Source organism: Malurus melanocephalus, unplaced genomic scaffold, assembly GCF_030028575.1.
Source record: "Malurus melanocephalus ecotype Western Australia unplaced genomic scaffold, MMel_1.1 scaffold_86, whole genome shotgun sequence".
Classification (NCBI taxonomy): domain Eukaryota; kingdom Metazoa; phylum Chordata; class Aves; order Passeriformes; family Maluridae; genus Malurus; species Malurus melanocephalus.
Window position 1 is genome coordinate 1,117,060 of NW_026623318.1, and position 15,594 is coordinate 1,132,653.

At 54.5% G+C, this 15,594-nt stretch overlaps 1 protein-coding gene across 10 annotated transcripts in view; it reads left to right on the forward strand.

Moving 5' to 3' along the window:
• The window catches only part of MAP4 (microtubule associated protein 4), a 113,831-nt gene extending 98,237 nt beyond the window's left edge, over nucleotides 1-15,594 (forward strand). For 5 of the 10 annotated variants that reach the window (XM_057367847.1, XM_057367855.1, XM_057367852.1 and 2 more), the window contains 8 exons: nucleotides 1,132-1,191; nucleotides 1,728-2,050; nucleotides 3,885-4,010; nucleotides 5,561-5,653; nucleotides 9,834-9,915; nucleotides 12,202-12,314; nucleotides 13,453-13,624; nucleotides 13,778-15,594. In XM_057367847.1, the coding sequence (XP_057223830.1) occupies nucleotides 1,132-1,191; nucleotides 1,728-2,050; nucleotides 3,885-4,010; nucleotides 5,561-5,653; nucleotides 9,834-9,915; nucleotides 12,202-12,314; nucleotides 13,453-13,624; nucleotides 13,778-13,785 (977 nt within the window). In that variant the 3' untranslated portion in view covers nucleotides 13,786-15,594. The remainder of the gene's footprint in view (nucleotides 1-1,131; nucleotides 1,192-1,727; nucleotides 2,051-3,884; nucleotides 4,011-5,560; nucleotides 5,654-9,833; nucleotides 9,916-12,201; nucleotides 12,315-13,452; nucleotides 13,625-13,777) is intronic. The other 5 variants (XM_057367857.1, XM_057367850.1, XM_057367848.1 and 2 more) reach the window with 4 other exon arrangements.

The following is a 15,594-nucleotide window of genomic DNA, read 5'->3' on the forward strand; positions in this document are numbered from 1 at the left end:
GTTGTGGTCTCGAGGAATGAAATTAGGTTGGTTTGACAGCCCCTTTTTGAAGTRTTTGCTATTAATTATGTATCTATCCTTTAGGCCTTATTAAATTATCCAAATGGGTTTCACCTCATTAGCTGGAATCTTATCTGGGGTGTTTAATTGAATGCTTTTAGCAAAGTCAGGGTGGAATGATCCAGACTAACTTGGCCTGTAGTTATCTGCCTCTTCCCCTTGGTCTTTTTGGTATTGATATTCCATAAAGGACTCTGCCAGCTGCTGGAGTTTATCTAAAAAGTTAAGACTTAATGGAAATTAAATATTAAAAAATGAGGGTTTTCATAATTTTTAACTTAGGTCTTTTCCATTTAATAATTATTTTCCACATTGCCTTCATTTGGCTGCTGAAATTAAGCAGACTTTACCCAAACTTGCTCATCAGTGATAGTAAAAACCTTACAATTTCATGATCAAAGAGCTCCTTAAAATAAAGTTCTGTTTCTCTTTTTCAGTCCATAGTTTTTTCCTTGATCAATTTGGTGTTTGGTTTTCTCCTGCCTGGAGAAGTGTGGCTGCATCCCCGGTTTAGAGTGTCCTCTGTGCTGTGTAATCAGGTCATGATCGTTGGGCTTTGCCCAAAGGCAGCTCAGTTTAGGGATTGATTTTTGGGTTTATACAATTAAAATAGGGGCCAAAATATGTGCAATAACTCCTGTGCAAGAAAATTGGCACAGGGTAGGACTGGTCTGGCAATGGGAGCAAGGTTGGAGAAGGACAAATGCAGGGTTGCTTTTGTTACTTTTTGAAGAAAGGAGATGTTTTGGGGTGGKTTTTTTGTTTGTTTGGGGTTTTTTTAAGAAATGAAGGTGGGGCAGGATTAAAATAGTCCCAGTGAATGCTGTCAGATTCAGGAGGTTAATTTGAGAAGAAACAAAATGCAGCCCATCCCCAGGTGTGCGGTATCGCTGAACGAGGATCCTTGGACACGAGCTGGTGCTTTGGCTGCAGAGTACCAGGGGTTTTGCTGCCAGCAGGAGTAGTCCAGCCAGGTGCTCCCACAGAGCAGTTTATCCTCGGGCTGATTCCAGAGCTGGAATGCTGCAGGGATCCTCCCTGATGTTCTGACCTCTGCGTTTCTGTTGGCAGCCATCAAGACAGACGCGAAGCCAGCAGACGCCAAGAAAACCTCTGCAAAGTCTCCCTCAGGTACTGCTCACCTTCCCTCTCTCCATGGACTCGTGGGATCCCTGGGTTTGGGAAGACCTTGCAAGACCATAGAGCCCACCCAGCCACCAGCACTGCCAAGGCCACCCCTGACCATGYCCCTAAATGCCACATCCTTAGGGTTTTTAAATCCCTCCAGGGATGGGGACTCACCCCTGACCTGGGCAGCTGTGCCAGGGCTGGACAGCCCTTTCCAGGAAGTATCCAAGCTGACTATCCCAGTATCCAAGCTGACCCTGCCCTTGCACAGCTTGAGGCTGTTTCCTCAACCTGAATCAAACCCCCTTTGTCTGGGGCCRGGGTCACTGAGAGGTCCCTGTACATATCTGGGACTGGAGGTGTCCAAAGCCTGGTTGGATGGGGCTTGGAGCCCCCTGGGATAGTGGGAGGTGCCCCTGCCATGGCAGAGGGGAGTAAGGTCCCAACTCCTGCTGACATTGTGTGACTGAGGCACTGTGTGTGACAGCTTCTGAGCCCTGTTTTCCCCTTGCCCTCCCCCATTCCCTCTGATCCTGCAGCAGATTCCAGCCGCCCCAAGAGTGCTACCGGCAATGCCACCAAGAGCAGCGCCACCACTCCTTCCACCGCTGCCTCCAGCACTCCCAGCGTGCCCGGGGCAGCCCCCAGCCGGCCCAAGCCCAAATCCGCCGCTCCCAAATCTGCCACGGCCTCCACGGTGTCGGCGGAYGCCAAGAAAACCACGGCCAAGGTGGGCAGCAAAGGCAGCACCAGCACCCGAGCACCGCGCCCGGCCAGCAGCGCCTCCGCCCCCGACCTGAAGAACGTGCGCTCCAAGATCGGCTCCACCGACAACATCAAGCACCAGCCGGGCGGGGGAAAGGTGAGCTCCCGGCCGGCCAGGGCAGCGCTCCGGGGCTGTGGGGCTGCGGGCGGGGCTGGGCTGGGCGCTGCGTCCTGCTGCTCTCCCGGGGCACAGCTCCCGCTGGGTTCCTGCTGGGTGCACGGGCTTAGCCGGGCTGCGGGTGCAGGCGGGATCCAGCCCAGAGCCAGCCCCTGCTCCCTGGGACACTGCAGCGGTTCAGAGCTCTGCTCCTGCTCTCCTGCCGYATGTCCCAGCACCGAAACTCGGTGTGGAAGGCTCCGAATCTTCTCTGTACTCCAAACCTTTGCCTTTGAGTAGAGGAAATGAGTCTGCTGAATGGTGCAGAAGGTGGAATAGTGCACTAGGATGAGGGAAATCTGGATTTGGGAGCAAGTTCCACAGCATCTTTCCCATGTCCAATTTGTCAGGCCCAAAGCTGACATGAAATGAGTCTTTTTGGGTTGTCTGTGGTGGCCACAAGGAGAGGGCAGTGCTGAAAAACCGTTAAAAGATAAAACCCGGGGCTCTCAATGCCTCTTACTGCTCTTAAATGGCATTTCCACCATCAGTGTGTGCCAGGGAAATGATAAAGGTTTGGGGATACACCTGCAGCCCCTGCTGAGCTGTAACCAACGTGGCTGTGCAGCACCCAGACCCTCGAGGAGCTGTTGTATAATCCCAKCTGTGGCCACGTGTGTCAGCAGCAGCCACAGGGCTGCAGTTCCCCCCTGGTGGGACAGATCTTTCCACTCCTCTTTGCTGCAGTTCTGTGGTGCTGAATAACCCAGCCCGGAACTTTAATCTACTGCCAAGGGAGCACGTTCCATGCTGGGAGCCTTAATCTGCTCTCAGGCACATTACAGTCAAGGGCACTCCTGGCTGGGTGTTGTGTGTCCCAGACAGCATCGATACAGCATGGATTTATCCTCAGAGTCAGCAGTCTCCTGGCAGTGCAGCAGCGCAGCACAGTCCTCATTGTGTCAGCTTAAGGGACTTCAGTTTACATTTAATTGCACCGACCTTAATTTTCTAAATATTTCCATAGAATTATTAAATCCTAACAATTGCATTGCTAAGCAAATTGTCCTTTTTGTAGTCTTAYTTACACTGAGATGCTTTTAGAGTCTCAGAACGTTGTAGTGCTGGGTTTTTTTTGTTCACTRGACTGTAGGTTAGTGAAATACAAGATTTATGCTGAGCTCCCCTAAAAATGCAGGTTCTGCTGCACTTCCCTGCATCTAAATTAGCATAACAATAGATATTCTCAGGTATTTGCTGAATTTTAATGAAACTGTAAATTTTCCTTCAATTTTCTGCTCASCTGGACTCCCTGGGTCCACCTGCCTTTTGTAGGATTAAAGCTGCATGAGCAGTTGAGCTCGAAGGCTGAKCACAGTGTGAGTGGGTGGGAGCCCGAGCTGGGAGCACGGGGCGTGTGTCCAGCAGAGCTCTCTGAGCTCCTCGTCAGCCCTGGTGGCTTTGCCTCCCCGATCTGTACCACGTGCTCCATGTGAAGGAGCTGTCYTGTGCTGCTGGTGGGTTCCTCAGAGATTTGGTTGGATTTTTTTGGCAGGATCGATGTCCTGGGGTCACGTGGATCCCAAGGAAGGGCACCAGGAGCGTTTTSAGAACGGGATCCTTGCTCTGTGGTGCTGGGTGCCGCTCCCCCYGGGGCCAAGGGGTGCCTCAGTGTCACCCCATGTTCCTGGGCAGGGATTATCCTTGGCCGGGGCATTAGAGCATGCAAGGAGTTCTCTTGGGTCATCCGCCCCACCAGGTTTATCCATGTGCCCATGCTCCTGCCCACGCTTGTGCTCGTGCTGGTTGAAATCATCCCTTTGTCTCCATCCAGGGGAAAGTAGAGAAAAGGCCAGACTCAGCCGCCGCCGCGCCCAGGGCCGAACCCGGTGCGGGCACTAAAGTGGCTCCTAAAGCAGCCGCAGCAAAAGAGGGGGTCCCCAAACAGCCCAATGGGAAAGTGAGTTCCTTTCACACTTTTGTCTGGGGGARTTGAAGGAAAATGTTTCCGTTTTGAGTCACTGTCCCTCCTCTCCAGCTGTCCTGCTCTCTCCTGTCAGTGGCACTGTTCCTCGCACAGACACTCCCCGTTCTCTCTTGTGCACCCTGAGATGTTCCCAGGGAAGGTCCTCCAGGGAGGGACCTTTTCCACACCCGCTGGAAATGTTTCCAGCGCAGAGTCCTCCTGTTTCACTTCCAGGTTAATGCAGGCTTAACTTCGAGTCAGAGGTTTCCCTTTAACCCAGTTCTTCGCACACAGAACCAGTTTGCACTRAGACAGAGAGGTTGAGTTCCGAGCTGCTCCTTTTAAGACTGCAGAATATGAAGGAGTTTGCATCTTTCCTGAATATTCCCAGCCCAGTAGTACCAAAACTCTCTAACTCCATGCCTTAGGCCATCAGCATTGGATAGGTTACAAGTGGATGGGGTGAGTTGGGARTGTCACAGGTCAATTCCAGTATTATCAGGCAGGAATGGTCAGGAATGAACAGGATTTGTACCTCTAGGGAGTCAGAGAACCACCCCACACTCCGTGGCACAGGTGTGTTCCCAGAGCTGCTGTTCCCTGAATCCAGGAATCCTTTCTGACCTGGTTGAGGAGCTCTGGGAATGTGCCCAAGTGGGAATGTTGGGTGGTTCCTGTTGTGCTCTAAGTTTATCCCATTCTGTAGGAAGCAGGTTCCAGCTTGGGCTCGTTTGTGCCCTGGTAAATAACTCCAGATTAAACCCGTGTTGTAACCAACCTTTGTCAGCACTGGTGTCTAACCCAGTTACTTCTGGGAGAAAAACTCACCTAAACTGCTCCCCTTTTTAAAAAAAATCATGGGATTGCTGAGGCTGGAGAAGCCCTCTGAGACCGTGAAGTCCAACCATCCCCCAGCACTGCCAAACCATTGCCACCTTTGTTCTCATGCCCTTGAATCCAAGTCAGTGGACAGGAGAAACAAGTTCATTAACACAAGACTCACCTGAGATCATTGAACCGAAGGTCTGACCACCTTCAGCAGAAAACTCTTTCTCAGACCCAGCTTTACTGCCCAGGGTTTGGAGCTGCGTTATCCAGGGCTGGAGCCAGTCCAGGTGTGGGCATGGGGCAGCTCACAGCATGCTGGGAGCGGTGGCTGCAAGGGCTGGCTCTCCCTGCTCCAAGGAATTCCTGGAAACCTCCCTTGAGGCTTCCTGGGCCATGGACAGTCCCATCCCATCCCATCCCATCCCTCTTGGCTGGCTCTCCCTGCTCTAGGGAAGTTTCCCAGGGCCATGGACAGTCCCATCCCAGCCCCGGGGCTCCGCAGGGTCCGTGGGGAGCATTTTCCATGCGTGGCACTAACACTGTCTGTGCAGCCTCTGTCCTTCACTTTCTGTCCCTCCCCTCATCGCTGGYGTTCCCTGGCACCGGCTCGGGTCCCACACGGTCCCTGTCCCTCCATGACCCCCCAGCCTCCTGCCGTATGACAGCTCTAACCAGTCCTCTTCCCTTGTGTTGTTTTCCATTCTGTGACGTTCCAGGTCCAGATAGTCTCCAAAAAAGCGAACTACAGCCATGTTCAGTCCAAGTGTGGTTCCAAGGACAATATTAAGCATGTCCCTGGAGGTGGGAATGTAAGTATGGGTGTGGGGGAGCTGTCTGTCTATCACTGCCTCCCTCTCTGTGCTGGGGTGGGTGTGCCAGCTTAAGGGAGGCTCTGCTGGAGGCAGACGCTTTGGTGGAGCTCAGGGATCCTGGAGACAGCTCAGGCTGGGCAATTGCTGCATTTTCACTGGGWCTGCCAGGCTGAATGTATGTGTTTGATTCCACAGTTTCACTGCACATGGGCTGCTCCTGCTCTCTGGGCTGGTCCTGGCAGACCCGGGGTTGGGACGTGGCTGAGCCTGGGACTGAACTCACCCCTGGCACCCCCTCACTCCCTGACCTCCTGTGGAACTTGGATTTCCCAGAGCAGATGCACTATGGCCTGGAAGTGCCTGTTACCCTTCCCTGGCTCACAGGGCCAGCTAGAGCCARACTCATTTCACTCCTTGTTTCACAAAAAGGACTTTAGAGCAGGCAAAGACTGTGGACTTAATCTTTGAGCTGCGATTAATTTCTAAATTTAAAGGCTGCTGGTATCTCTGGCAGCAGGGCTGAGCTTATTAAAATAGAAAGTTAATCTGGTGGTGTCTGCAGCTTGGTTTGGGGTGTTAGGTCCTCAGAGCGCCTGCCAGGCAAACCAGGTTAACTGTCCAGATCCTACAGCTTGGGAGGGCATGAGCACAGCCTGGGGGCTCGTTTCCATGGGGCAGATCTGTGCTGCCCTGAACAGCCTGGGCTGGGCTGTTGGCACAGTTTCAGGAATACAAAATTTGGGTGATTTCAAAGACACAGAAGTACTTAAGCCCAATGAAGTTTTTTCCATGGATGTTTAARTGTCCTGGGTTCCCGAGGAGTGATGCCCTGCTGCCACATCTGCTGCAGTGCCCAGGGTGTCTGGCTGGAGTCTGGTCCAGGGACACAAACCCTGCTCAGGACATGGCTATGGAGCCAGCTGAGAGCCACTATTCCTGGGAAATCCATATCCAACTGGCTGAACCTTTACAAGACTGATTTTTCCACAAATCTTTGCAAGAGGCAACCAAATGTGAGTTCCTAACAACCGGTTCCCTCCAGGCTGGTTGCCAAGGTGGCCAGAGACAAATGTGACACACACGTGTGTCACTGAGCCCAGGCTCCCTTCCCACAGTCACTAGACAAACATCCCTGCTGCCCTCCTGGCTGAGGATTTCGGATTTGTGGTTCTTCCTTGCTATTTCCATTTACGCTGTGTTTATGGGGGTGTTTCCCATGAAAATTCTCCTGCAGGTGCCTTGGAAGGGCTGGTGTTGAGCCCTGGTGTCCGTGGGGAGCCCTCAGTTTGCTTTGGAGCCCTGTTCCTGTTCCTGCCGGTTGTTCCACCTGGTTCTGTCCCCCTGCTTGGGACAGGCTGCTCCAGAGTCAGTGGCAGAAGTGTCCGTGGCCACACTGGTGACAGTTTCTGGTGGCATTTCCCTGTCYGTGCACCCCAAGAAGCTGCATTTTATAAACCACTTCGATTTTGCTACCTTTACCTTGTTCAGTCTTTCAGGGGCCTCCCAGGTGCCTTTCATGTTCTTTCTGGCTCCCAGAAATGGGATTGAAATGTGGGGGATCATTTCTTGCTTTATTAACTGCATCAGTGAAGTGTCCTGCTTGTGAATCACCATCCTGTCTTTCCCTCTGCGCTGCCAGACATTCCCAGCCCTCAGGACAGCTGTGTCCCTGCTTTCTTCTTCTCGTCTCCTCTCCCACACTCTGACCACTGCGGTTTTGCTCTTTGCTTGGCTATTTAAGCAGCTCTTTATTCTGCATTTTCAGAGCCAAAAGCTCATTTCCAGGTTCCAAATGCCCCCAGAGCAGCTCCAGGCAAGCATTCCCAGCCCTCCACCACAGGCACTGGGGGTGTGAGTGCCCCTGTCTTCCCAGAAAAGAATTTTCTTCTATTCATTTTTGTCTCTACTCACTCCCTTCGGGGCACTGTGATTTTAGTGACCTCTTCCAAGATGTTTTTGTGCTCAAGTAGTTGCGGTGATCACTGTTGATAGAATTCCCACCCCCTGGTGGGTCTGTCTGAAAGGTCTGTTCTGGTCTGTGCCTTCAGTTAAAGCTTTTAGGAATCCTGTGGACAGGAATGTTGTGGTTTAGGAATGATTTTGATTTAGCCTTAGGGTTGCTCTGGTAGAAGGGATGGACATGGAATGGTCTGGGTTGGAAAGGACCTTAAAGATCATTGCCACAGGCAAGGACACCTCCCACTGTCCCAGGGTGCTCCAARCCCTGTCCAGCCTGTCTTTGGACACTTTGGGGGATACGGGGTATTGTCCTGCCATCCCACCCAAGTGGCTCCTGGCTGGGTCTCTGTTCAGGTGCCCATTTTGCCCTCTGTAYAAGGAAATAATCTCTTCTCCATGCCAAGATTCCCCAGAAGCCATGCCCAAAAGCTGAAGTTGTTGCTCCTGGTCATGTTACACTCACCAGAAATACCTTGACACATAGTTCAGTTTCCTGGGGAAGAGGTTTTGATAGTTTTTTTTTAGTATTTCCCACTCTCACAACCCCTGAGGTTGGGAACGATCTCAAAGACTGCCAAGTCCAGCCTTTTACGAAGCTTTCTGTTTAAAGAAAGCAGTAAAGATTTTACAAAGCCAGGCAATGTCTGTGTTGATGAAGATCTAAAGGGGATTTGGAATGTCTGTGTGTTTCTCTGTCCTTTGGCTTGGCCTGCTTGGGTTGATGGGAAAGTGGTCAGAGCCAGAAAAGCTAAAATGTGTTGAGGCTCACCCTCCCTCCCYGAGCCTCTGTCAAACTTGGAACATTGATTTCTGGCACCAGAGTCTGTGTTTGGCTCTCTGGGGGCAATCCCAAGGTGCAAACCCAGCTGCTGTTAGAAATCCTRCAAGCACACCGTTCCATGTAGGGGGGATAGCTTGGGTCTCAAGTGAGGGACTGGGAACAAACACCAGGATTTCCAAATGCATTCTGTGAGATCAATGTAATCTCATGCCAGCTCTGAGCGAGCAAGGACTGGTGATTAAAGCTGTGGTMACTTCACTTGCAAGCCCTGAGAAAATCACATCAGACTGGGGGATATGGGACCGTGGCAGGAGGCTGAGCTGTGCTGTCCTGCTCACCCCGGTGGTGTCCTGTCACCCATCTCTGTGCACACGGAGCAGGAGGTTCCAGGCTTCCCAAGGAAGAGTCACGGCAGATAATCCTGAGAACTCTCGCTGAACCCTTAGAGTAGCTGCAGGGTGAAGGAATTCTTGTTAYATTCAAAGGAAATCCTTGGATTTCCTCTGAGAACCAAACTGGAGCAGAACTGCTGAGCCTGCAAGTTCTGGCTGCTGGCTGCCCTCACCACTGGCACTGGTCTTCGAGAGGGACAGATTCCTGGAGCAGTGCCTTCCATCTGGGCACCGTGGTCCCACAGAATTCCAGATTGGTTTGATTGGAGGGACCTTAAGGGTCATCCTGTTCGCCCTCCCACTGTCCCAGCCCCAACCTGGCCTTGGACACTCCCAGGTATCTAGGGGCAGCCACAGCTGCTCTGGGCACCCTGTGCCAGGGCCTCCCCACCCTCCCAGGGAACWATTTCTTCCCAATATCCCATCTATCCCTGCCCTCTGGCACCGGGAAGCCATTCTCTGTGTCCTGTCCCTCCATCCCTTGTCCCCAGTCCCTCTCCAGCTCTCCTGGAGCCCTTTAGGCCCKGCAAGGAGAGCTCTGAGCTCTCTCCGGAGCTGTCTCTTYTCCAGGCTAGATGTGATGGTGGAGAGCAGAGGTTGGASCTGGTGGCACATCCGTGCCCTGCAGCAGGAGGTCTGTGAGGTGTCCCCTGGCCTGGTGACCGTGGCACTGCCCAGGCCATTGCCGTGTCCCCAGGCTAGGCAGGAGCCATGTGGGGACATAGCAGCAGGGCTGGTATTTATTGTCCCTGTTCCTGGTGTTTTTGTATCCTGTGGCCGTGCCTGGTTCTGTCCCTCTGTTCCTGTGTCCTTCTGTCCCTCTGTCCTGCTCTCTGGTCTCAGCTCTGTCCCTCCCTCGAAGCTCTCGTGGCTCCGAGTGGCGCCACAGTGGCCAGGAATGGCCAGGAGCGATGGCTGGGAATCTGCAGGAGGAGCAGCGCAGGGCACGGCCCCACGGAGCACAGCGCGGTGTCTGAGCTGCCCTTCGKCCTCCGCAGGCTCCACAGGTTTCTCTGGGCTCACCTGCTGCTCTTTGTCTCTCCAGGTGCAGATCCAGAACAAGAAAGTCGACCTTTCCAAAGTGTCCTCCAAATGTGGATCTAAAGCAAATATCAAGCATAAGCCAGGTAGGAATTTTACCATTTCCTCATGATTTCTTTGTAGGTTTTGTCCCCAGACACAGCCCTGGATTGTGACTGAAGTAGTTTAAGGGATTTGTTGCTTTCAGGGGATGTTCCCGGTGCTTCTGGAAATTCCTAAAGRTGCTTCTTTCACAATTTCACAGAGAGGGGGATTAGGAGATGCGGGATGTCCTCTTGCCTGTGAAGATAATCTACAGCTTTGGCTCACTTCTGCTTTCTCCTTGCTCATTTGAGAAGGAAAATATGGATACTCCCATGACCATTGCATAAAACTCCATCCATGTTCACAGAGGGCTTTGGGGTATCTGAGGATGTTCAYGGAATATGGAAGGATAAAGGAAATTTCCTCCAGTTCCTTAGAGCACACACAAGGGTGCTGTTAGCCTTGAGTCCATGGCAGCTCCTGCCTCCCATAAAATACTGTCAGGATGAGCTTGTGGGAATTACCTGCTCCCCGCTGAGAACAGAGGGAATTCCTGAGAATGTTGGGTTTGTCCCCAAGCTGTGCCCAGCCCAAGATCCTGGGGCTGGAGGCCCCTGTTTGGCCTGAGGGTCGGTCACTCTGTGACTTTGGGCAGCCCCTTGGTGTCTGGGGACACTTCCCGGCCCGGGAGCGCTGCCGCCGGYGTAGCCCACGCACGAGGGACAAAGTTCAGTGCCCAGGGCTCGGAGCAAGCCCCACAGGCTGGTCTTTGTCTCCTCTGGGGTGCCCTGCAGYCTCTGCAGCCGGCCAGGGCAGAGCAGTTCACGCTCAGGCAGGAGCCCCTCGCTCATTGGGAACGCGGTGCCACGGCTGTGACCTCTGCGTGCGCAGTAACAAGCCGGGAGYGACAATCGCTGCCCTTGTCCAGGCCTGCTGAAAGCACAGCCACCCTGCCAGCACATCCCGGAGGGTTTGCCTGCTCCTCTTGGACCACATCCCTTGGTTTCCACTGTTGGCTGTGCCAGGCTTCCAGAGGCGGGGCTGGGGCTTTAATGATGTCGCTGGGAAGTGGAGCTGTGCTTAGCAAGGCTTCAGCTGGGTTTTGGGGAAGCTGCTAGACTGGGGACTGCAGCCAGTGAAAGGTGGCCCTGTCCATGCAGAGGGGTTGGAATGATCATGGAAGATCTATGATTCCAGTCTGGGTTTGTGCACAGCCTGATTAGAGAGTAGAGAAGGAACCAGTGTGATCAGAGGGCTGGAGCATTTCCCCTGTGAGGAAAGGCTGAGAGAGTTAGGGCTTTCAACCAGGAAAAGAGAAAGTTTTGGGGTGACCTCATTGTGGCCTTCCAGTACCTGAAGGCAGCCAAAATGGATGGGGAAAGACTCTTTCCAAGGGCCTGGAGTGGCAGGACAAGGGGAAGTGGCTTCCTACTGCCAGAGGGCAGGGATGGATGAGATATTGGGAAGGAATTGTTCCCTGGGAGGATGGGGAGGCCCTGGCACAGGGTGTCCAGAGCAGCTGTGGCTGCCCCTGGGTCCCTGGCAGTGTCCAAGGCCAGGCTGGACATCGGGTCTTGGAGCAGCACCCTGGCAGGGGTGGAATGGGATGGTCCTTCCAGCCCCTTCCAACCTAGCCCATTCCAGGATTCCATATTCTGAGATTAATGGGAACAGAATATRGAATGGCAGTATTCTGGAATCTATTCCATTCTGGAAAAATCTTGCTAAAGTTCTGCRGCTCTTTTTCTGCCCCCTCATGTTCTCCTGAACCTGCAGTGTTCCTACAGTTCCCACAGGCTTTTCCCTGCCCTGTGAAGCCGCAGGTCGGGTGTGTGCCAGGGAAGAGCTGTTCAGGCAGGCAGGGCTGCCTGGGGGTCCCAGTGCCGGAGCAGCAGTGGGAAGGGACAAGGAGGGCAGGAAGGCAGTGACAGGGGAGCTGGAGGGGTTCTGGCACTGAGGGATACTCAGATGGCGGAGCTGGAGACTCCTGGGCAGGGAAGGGAYGGGAGCAGTGAGAGTCACCCTTGGAATGGCACTGGTGAGGGATGGTGGGGATGGTTTCCCACCTGTCTTGGAGGAGGCAGCCTCGGGAGCAGAACCAGGGAGGATCCGTGCAGATCCTGTCTGCATGGGCAGTGTTCCCCAGGGCCCTGTTTGCCAGCATGACTGAGAATCACCAGCTTTGCTCTTCCAGTTCTAAACCCAGGGAGAGGCTGAGCCAGGGAATGTGGCACTTGTCCTGTCCTTCCTCCARAGGGTGCCCAGCGGCTCTGGGGAGCTGGGGAGGGAACAGCCRGGGGCACTGCTGGGGGCTGCCCCAAACTCAGCCCTGCTGTGTGTCCTTGCAGGGGGAGGAGATGTCAAAATTGAGAACCAGAAGCTGAACTTCAAGGAGAAGGCCCAGGCCAAAGTGGGGTCTCTGGACAATGTGGGACACTCGCCGGCCGGAGGAGCCGTGAAGGTGAGTGCAGGGATCTCTGGCACATCCAGGAAATGCTTTTGATCCAGTTCTTGTCCTCCTCCTGCTGTTCTTGAAGTGCAGCTCCTCCACCACAGCCTGTTACAGCCTCCTTGTTTCTGGGGCCTCTGCTGTGCACCCCAGGAGTGGGGCTGGAGCCTGGGAGGGAGGATGGAYCCTTGGATGAGGATGGTTGGAAAGGAGAGAGCTGGGACCCACCTCAGGGTACCTGATCAGGCTCCTTGTTGGGCATTCCTGAGGGCTGGCACTGCCCATCTCCATCCTTCCTCTGGAATCTGAGAGCAAAGATTACTCCAAACTGTGCCAGCAGAGGCTGACAGTGGCCTTCAGCCCCAGTTAAAGTGGGTGAGATCCAAGTGGGAGAGAGCACCTGGCAGTCTTGGGAGCACTTGGAGAATCATGGAATATCCTGAGCTGGAAGGGATMAATCCAGTCCAATCCTTCAGACCTGTTTGTTTGAGGATCAGAACAGATCAGGGCTGTGATTCATCCCTTCTCCCACAGAACACAAACTGTCCCCAGCCTTGGCTCTGCACATGCCAGGTCTGGCTGCAGCAATGGGACATCTGTGCTCAGGGAGAGGACATTCCCTCCCTGGGGGACGTGTGGGCCTGGCACAGCCAGAGTGTGCTGGGAATTGTGCTCAGGGAGTCACTGGAAGGGACCTTAAAGCTCATCTAGTGCCACCCCTGCCATGGCAGGGACACCTCCCACTATCCCAGGGTGCTCCAAGCCCCAATGTCCAATCCGGCCTGGGCACTTCCAGGGATCCAGGGGCAGCCACAGCTGCTCTGGGTGTCCCCGATCCTGGTCCAGTGTCACAGCAGTGACCCCACCCTACCTGCCAGCCCTTGGCGCTGGGATTTGTCCTCGGCTTTCCCTGGGCCCTGTGCCATTCCCTGGGTCATGTTCCAGCTGTGAGTCCAAGAACACACACTGAGTTCTGGGACCYGAGGGCAGCTCAGAGGAGCTCCAGGGCCCGAGGGTCAGTGAGACCCCGCAGGGCTGGGCAGGATTTGCTTTCCCTGAGCAGAGATTCCCGCTCGGCTCACCCCCCATCCCTGTGCCTCTGCCCAGCCGTGTCCGGTGCCACTGACGGTGCCCACGATTGTCATTGCAGGGTGAGGGCGGCGCGGAGCCGGCGCAGCTCCCGCCGGCCAATGGAGCAGGACCGGGCCCGGTGCCAGCAACCCCTGCACCGCGCGAGAACGGCGTGGGGCCGGCGCTGGCCGCCCTCAGCACCGCCGACCAAAGGGAAATGCAGAGCCTCGACACTCACATCCAAGAAACAAGTAAGTGCCAAGGGCCCCCGGGGTGGGGGAGGGAGCCCGGCGGCCCCGGGCACCGCGGCGTCGCCGCTGCCACAGCCCCCGACCGCTGGCAGCGACGTCCGCACGGTTACCGTGCCTTTCTTTTAATTCAGAAAATTGCCTTTTATCTTCCAGGCATCTAATGATGACATTATGGTATCGTCTTCCATTCCCCTCCTGTCCCTTGTCTCCTCCTCTCCCCGGTGTCCTTGTCCCCTGCCCTTGTATCGCTGCAGATTGAGTCTCACAAGCTGACGTTCCGTGTGAAGGCCAAGGCTCGAACGGACCACGGAGCGGAAATCGTCGTCTCCAAACCCCCCACCCTTCCCAGCAGCACCCGCCCCCGGCGTAGCACCTCCGCCAGCGACAGCCTGGGCTCCGTCGCCTCCCCGTCACCGCCGGCGCCCCCGGCCGCGCCCTCCCAGCAAGGCTTGTGACCCCTGGCCCCGCTCCACGCGCCCCGGGGACCCCAGCTTGGCTCTGTTAACCCGGCCTCTGGCTCTAGGTGGGAAGGGGACGGTGCTCCGCGGGCTGGGGCCCTCCGGCCACGCCGGCTCCCCGGARCATCCCGGGGGTTGGGCCCCGCCCGGGCGTGCTGGGCTGGGGGTCCCTCCACGGCTGGAAAGGGGCTCCCCTCCCTCTTCGTGCCCATCCCGTCGGTTTGGGGGGACCCCGGAGTGTCGGTRTCACATCAGGGCCGGGCCCGAGTGGCTCCTGGGCTGTGCCGGCGGCGGGGACAGAGCAGAGCCCTGCGGGGCTGTGGGGCTGAGGCCAGGCCCGAGTTAACAGGGATAAGCTGTGATCTTTCTTTCTGTCTCTTTTTTTTACCCCTTTCCTCCTCGCCGCTTCAGTTTCTGCCGCCCGTGGGATGCTGATAAATCCCCTCCACACTCGTTAGGCTGTTTTAACTGTTGACTTGAACCTTTTATTCTTTGTGACGAAGTGTTGATGATTTATCGTGCTACGAACCCGAACCCGTGCTAAGTTTCCTTTTCTCTTTCCTTCTTTTCCGACCCGTAGGAGAGTAGGGACATTTAACCGCTGCTGCCGTGCTGGCTTCTTACTGACATATCCAGCCATTGTAACTTCTCTGTTGTTGTTTGGGGTTTTTTTTTTAATATTTTAAACGATGGAGCGAGTTCATGGGATTAAGCCATGTCTGGAATGAAAGGCACAGGAATGTGTAAAGGGCAGACTTGCTGTGAGAGCTCAGGTGGAGCCTGTGTTGACCTCGAGATGTGTGAGTTGATGCTCGTGAGCCCTCCCCGGGGTGCCTTCTGCACAGGTGGTTTATTTATTAACTGGCACAGCTCGAGCCCTGGGATCTCTCCYGTTTTTCCAGGGCCTGGGCTGGAGGGAGGCAGGAGGCACAGGCCGGGAGTTCCGAGGCTGAAGCAGGTCCGTGGGGGTGTGTGGGGCTGTGGTTTTAGCGGGGTGAAGGATGGGTGACCGGAGCGTCGGGATGAGCAGGGCCATGGAGGCAGGAGGGAGCGAGGCAAAGGGCAGCGCTCATCCCAGCATGGGGCCGGGAGCCCTCAGCAGGGCAGCGGGGCAGCGTTGGTGCCAGGAAGTTGCAGCTCTGACTAGGAAGGAGATTTAACCACTCTTGGAGCTCCTTGTTTCAAGTGACACTAAAGAAAAGAAATGTAAATAAATTAAAACAAACAAAAAAAGTTTTCTTGGATGGTCAAAGTAATTTAAAGCAAAAAAAAAAAAAGAGTAATAAAACACTGGGATCAAAGAAAACTGAACCAGGCGTGTGCTAAGGGGGGCTGCTCCAGGAGGGGACAGAGGGAAGCCTGCAGCTTCTCGTGCTTGTGGGAATATTTCTTTGGGAAGCCGACAATGACACGATAACCCGGAATCTGTATTTACACACAAAGATTCTTATTGCACTTGTATTTTTTATATTAAAGTTTGCATGATTTCTAATAAAATGGCATTAAAATGTA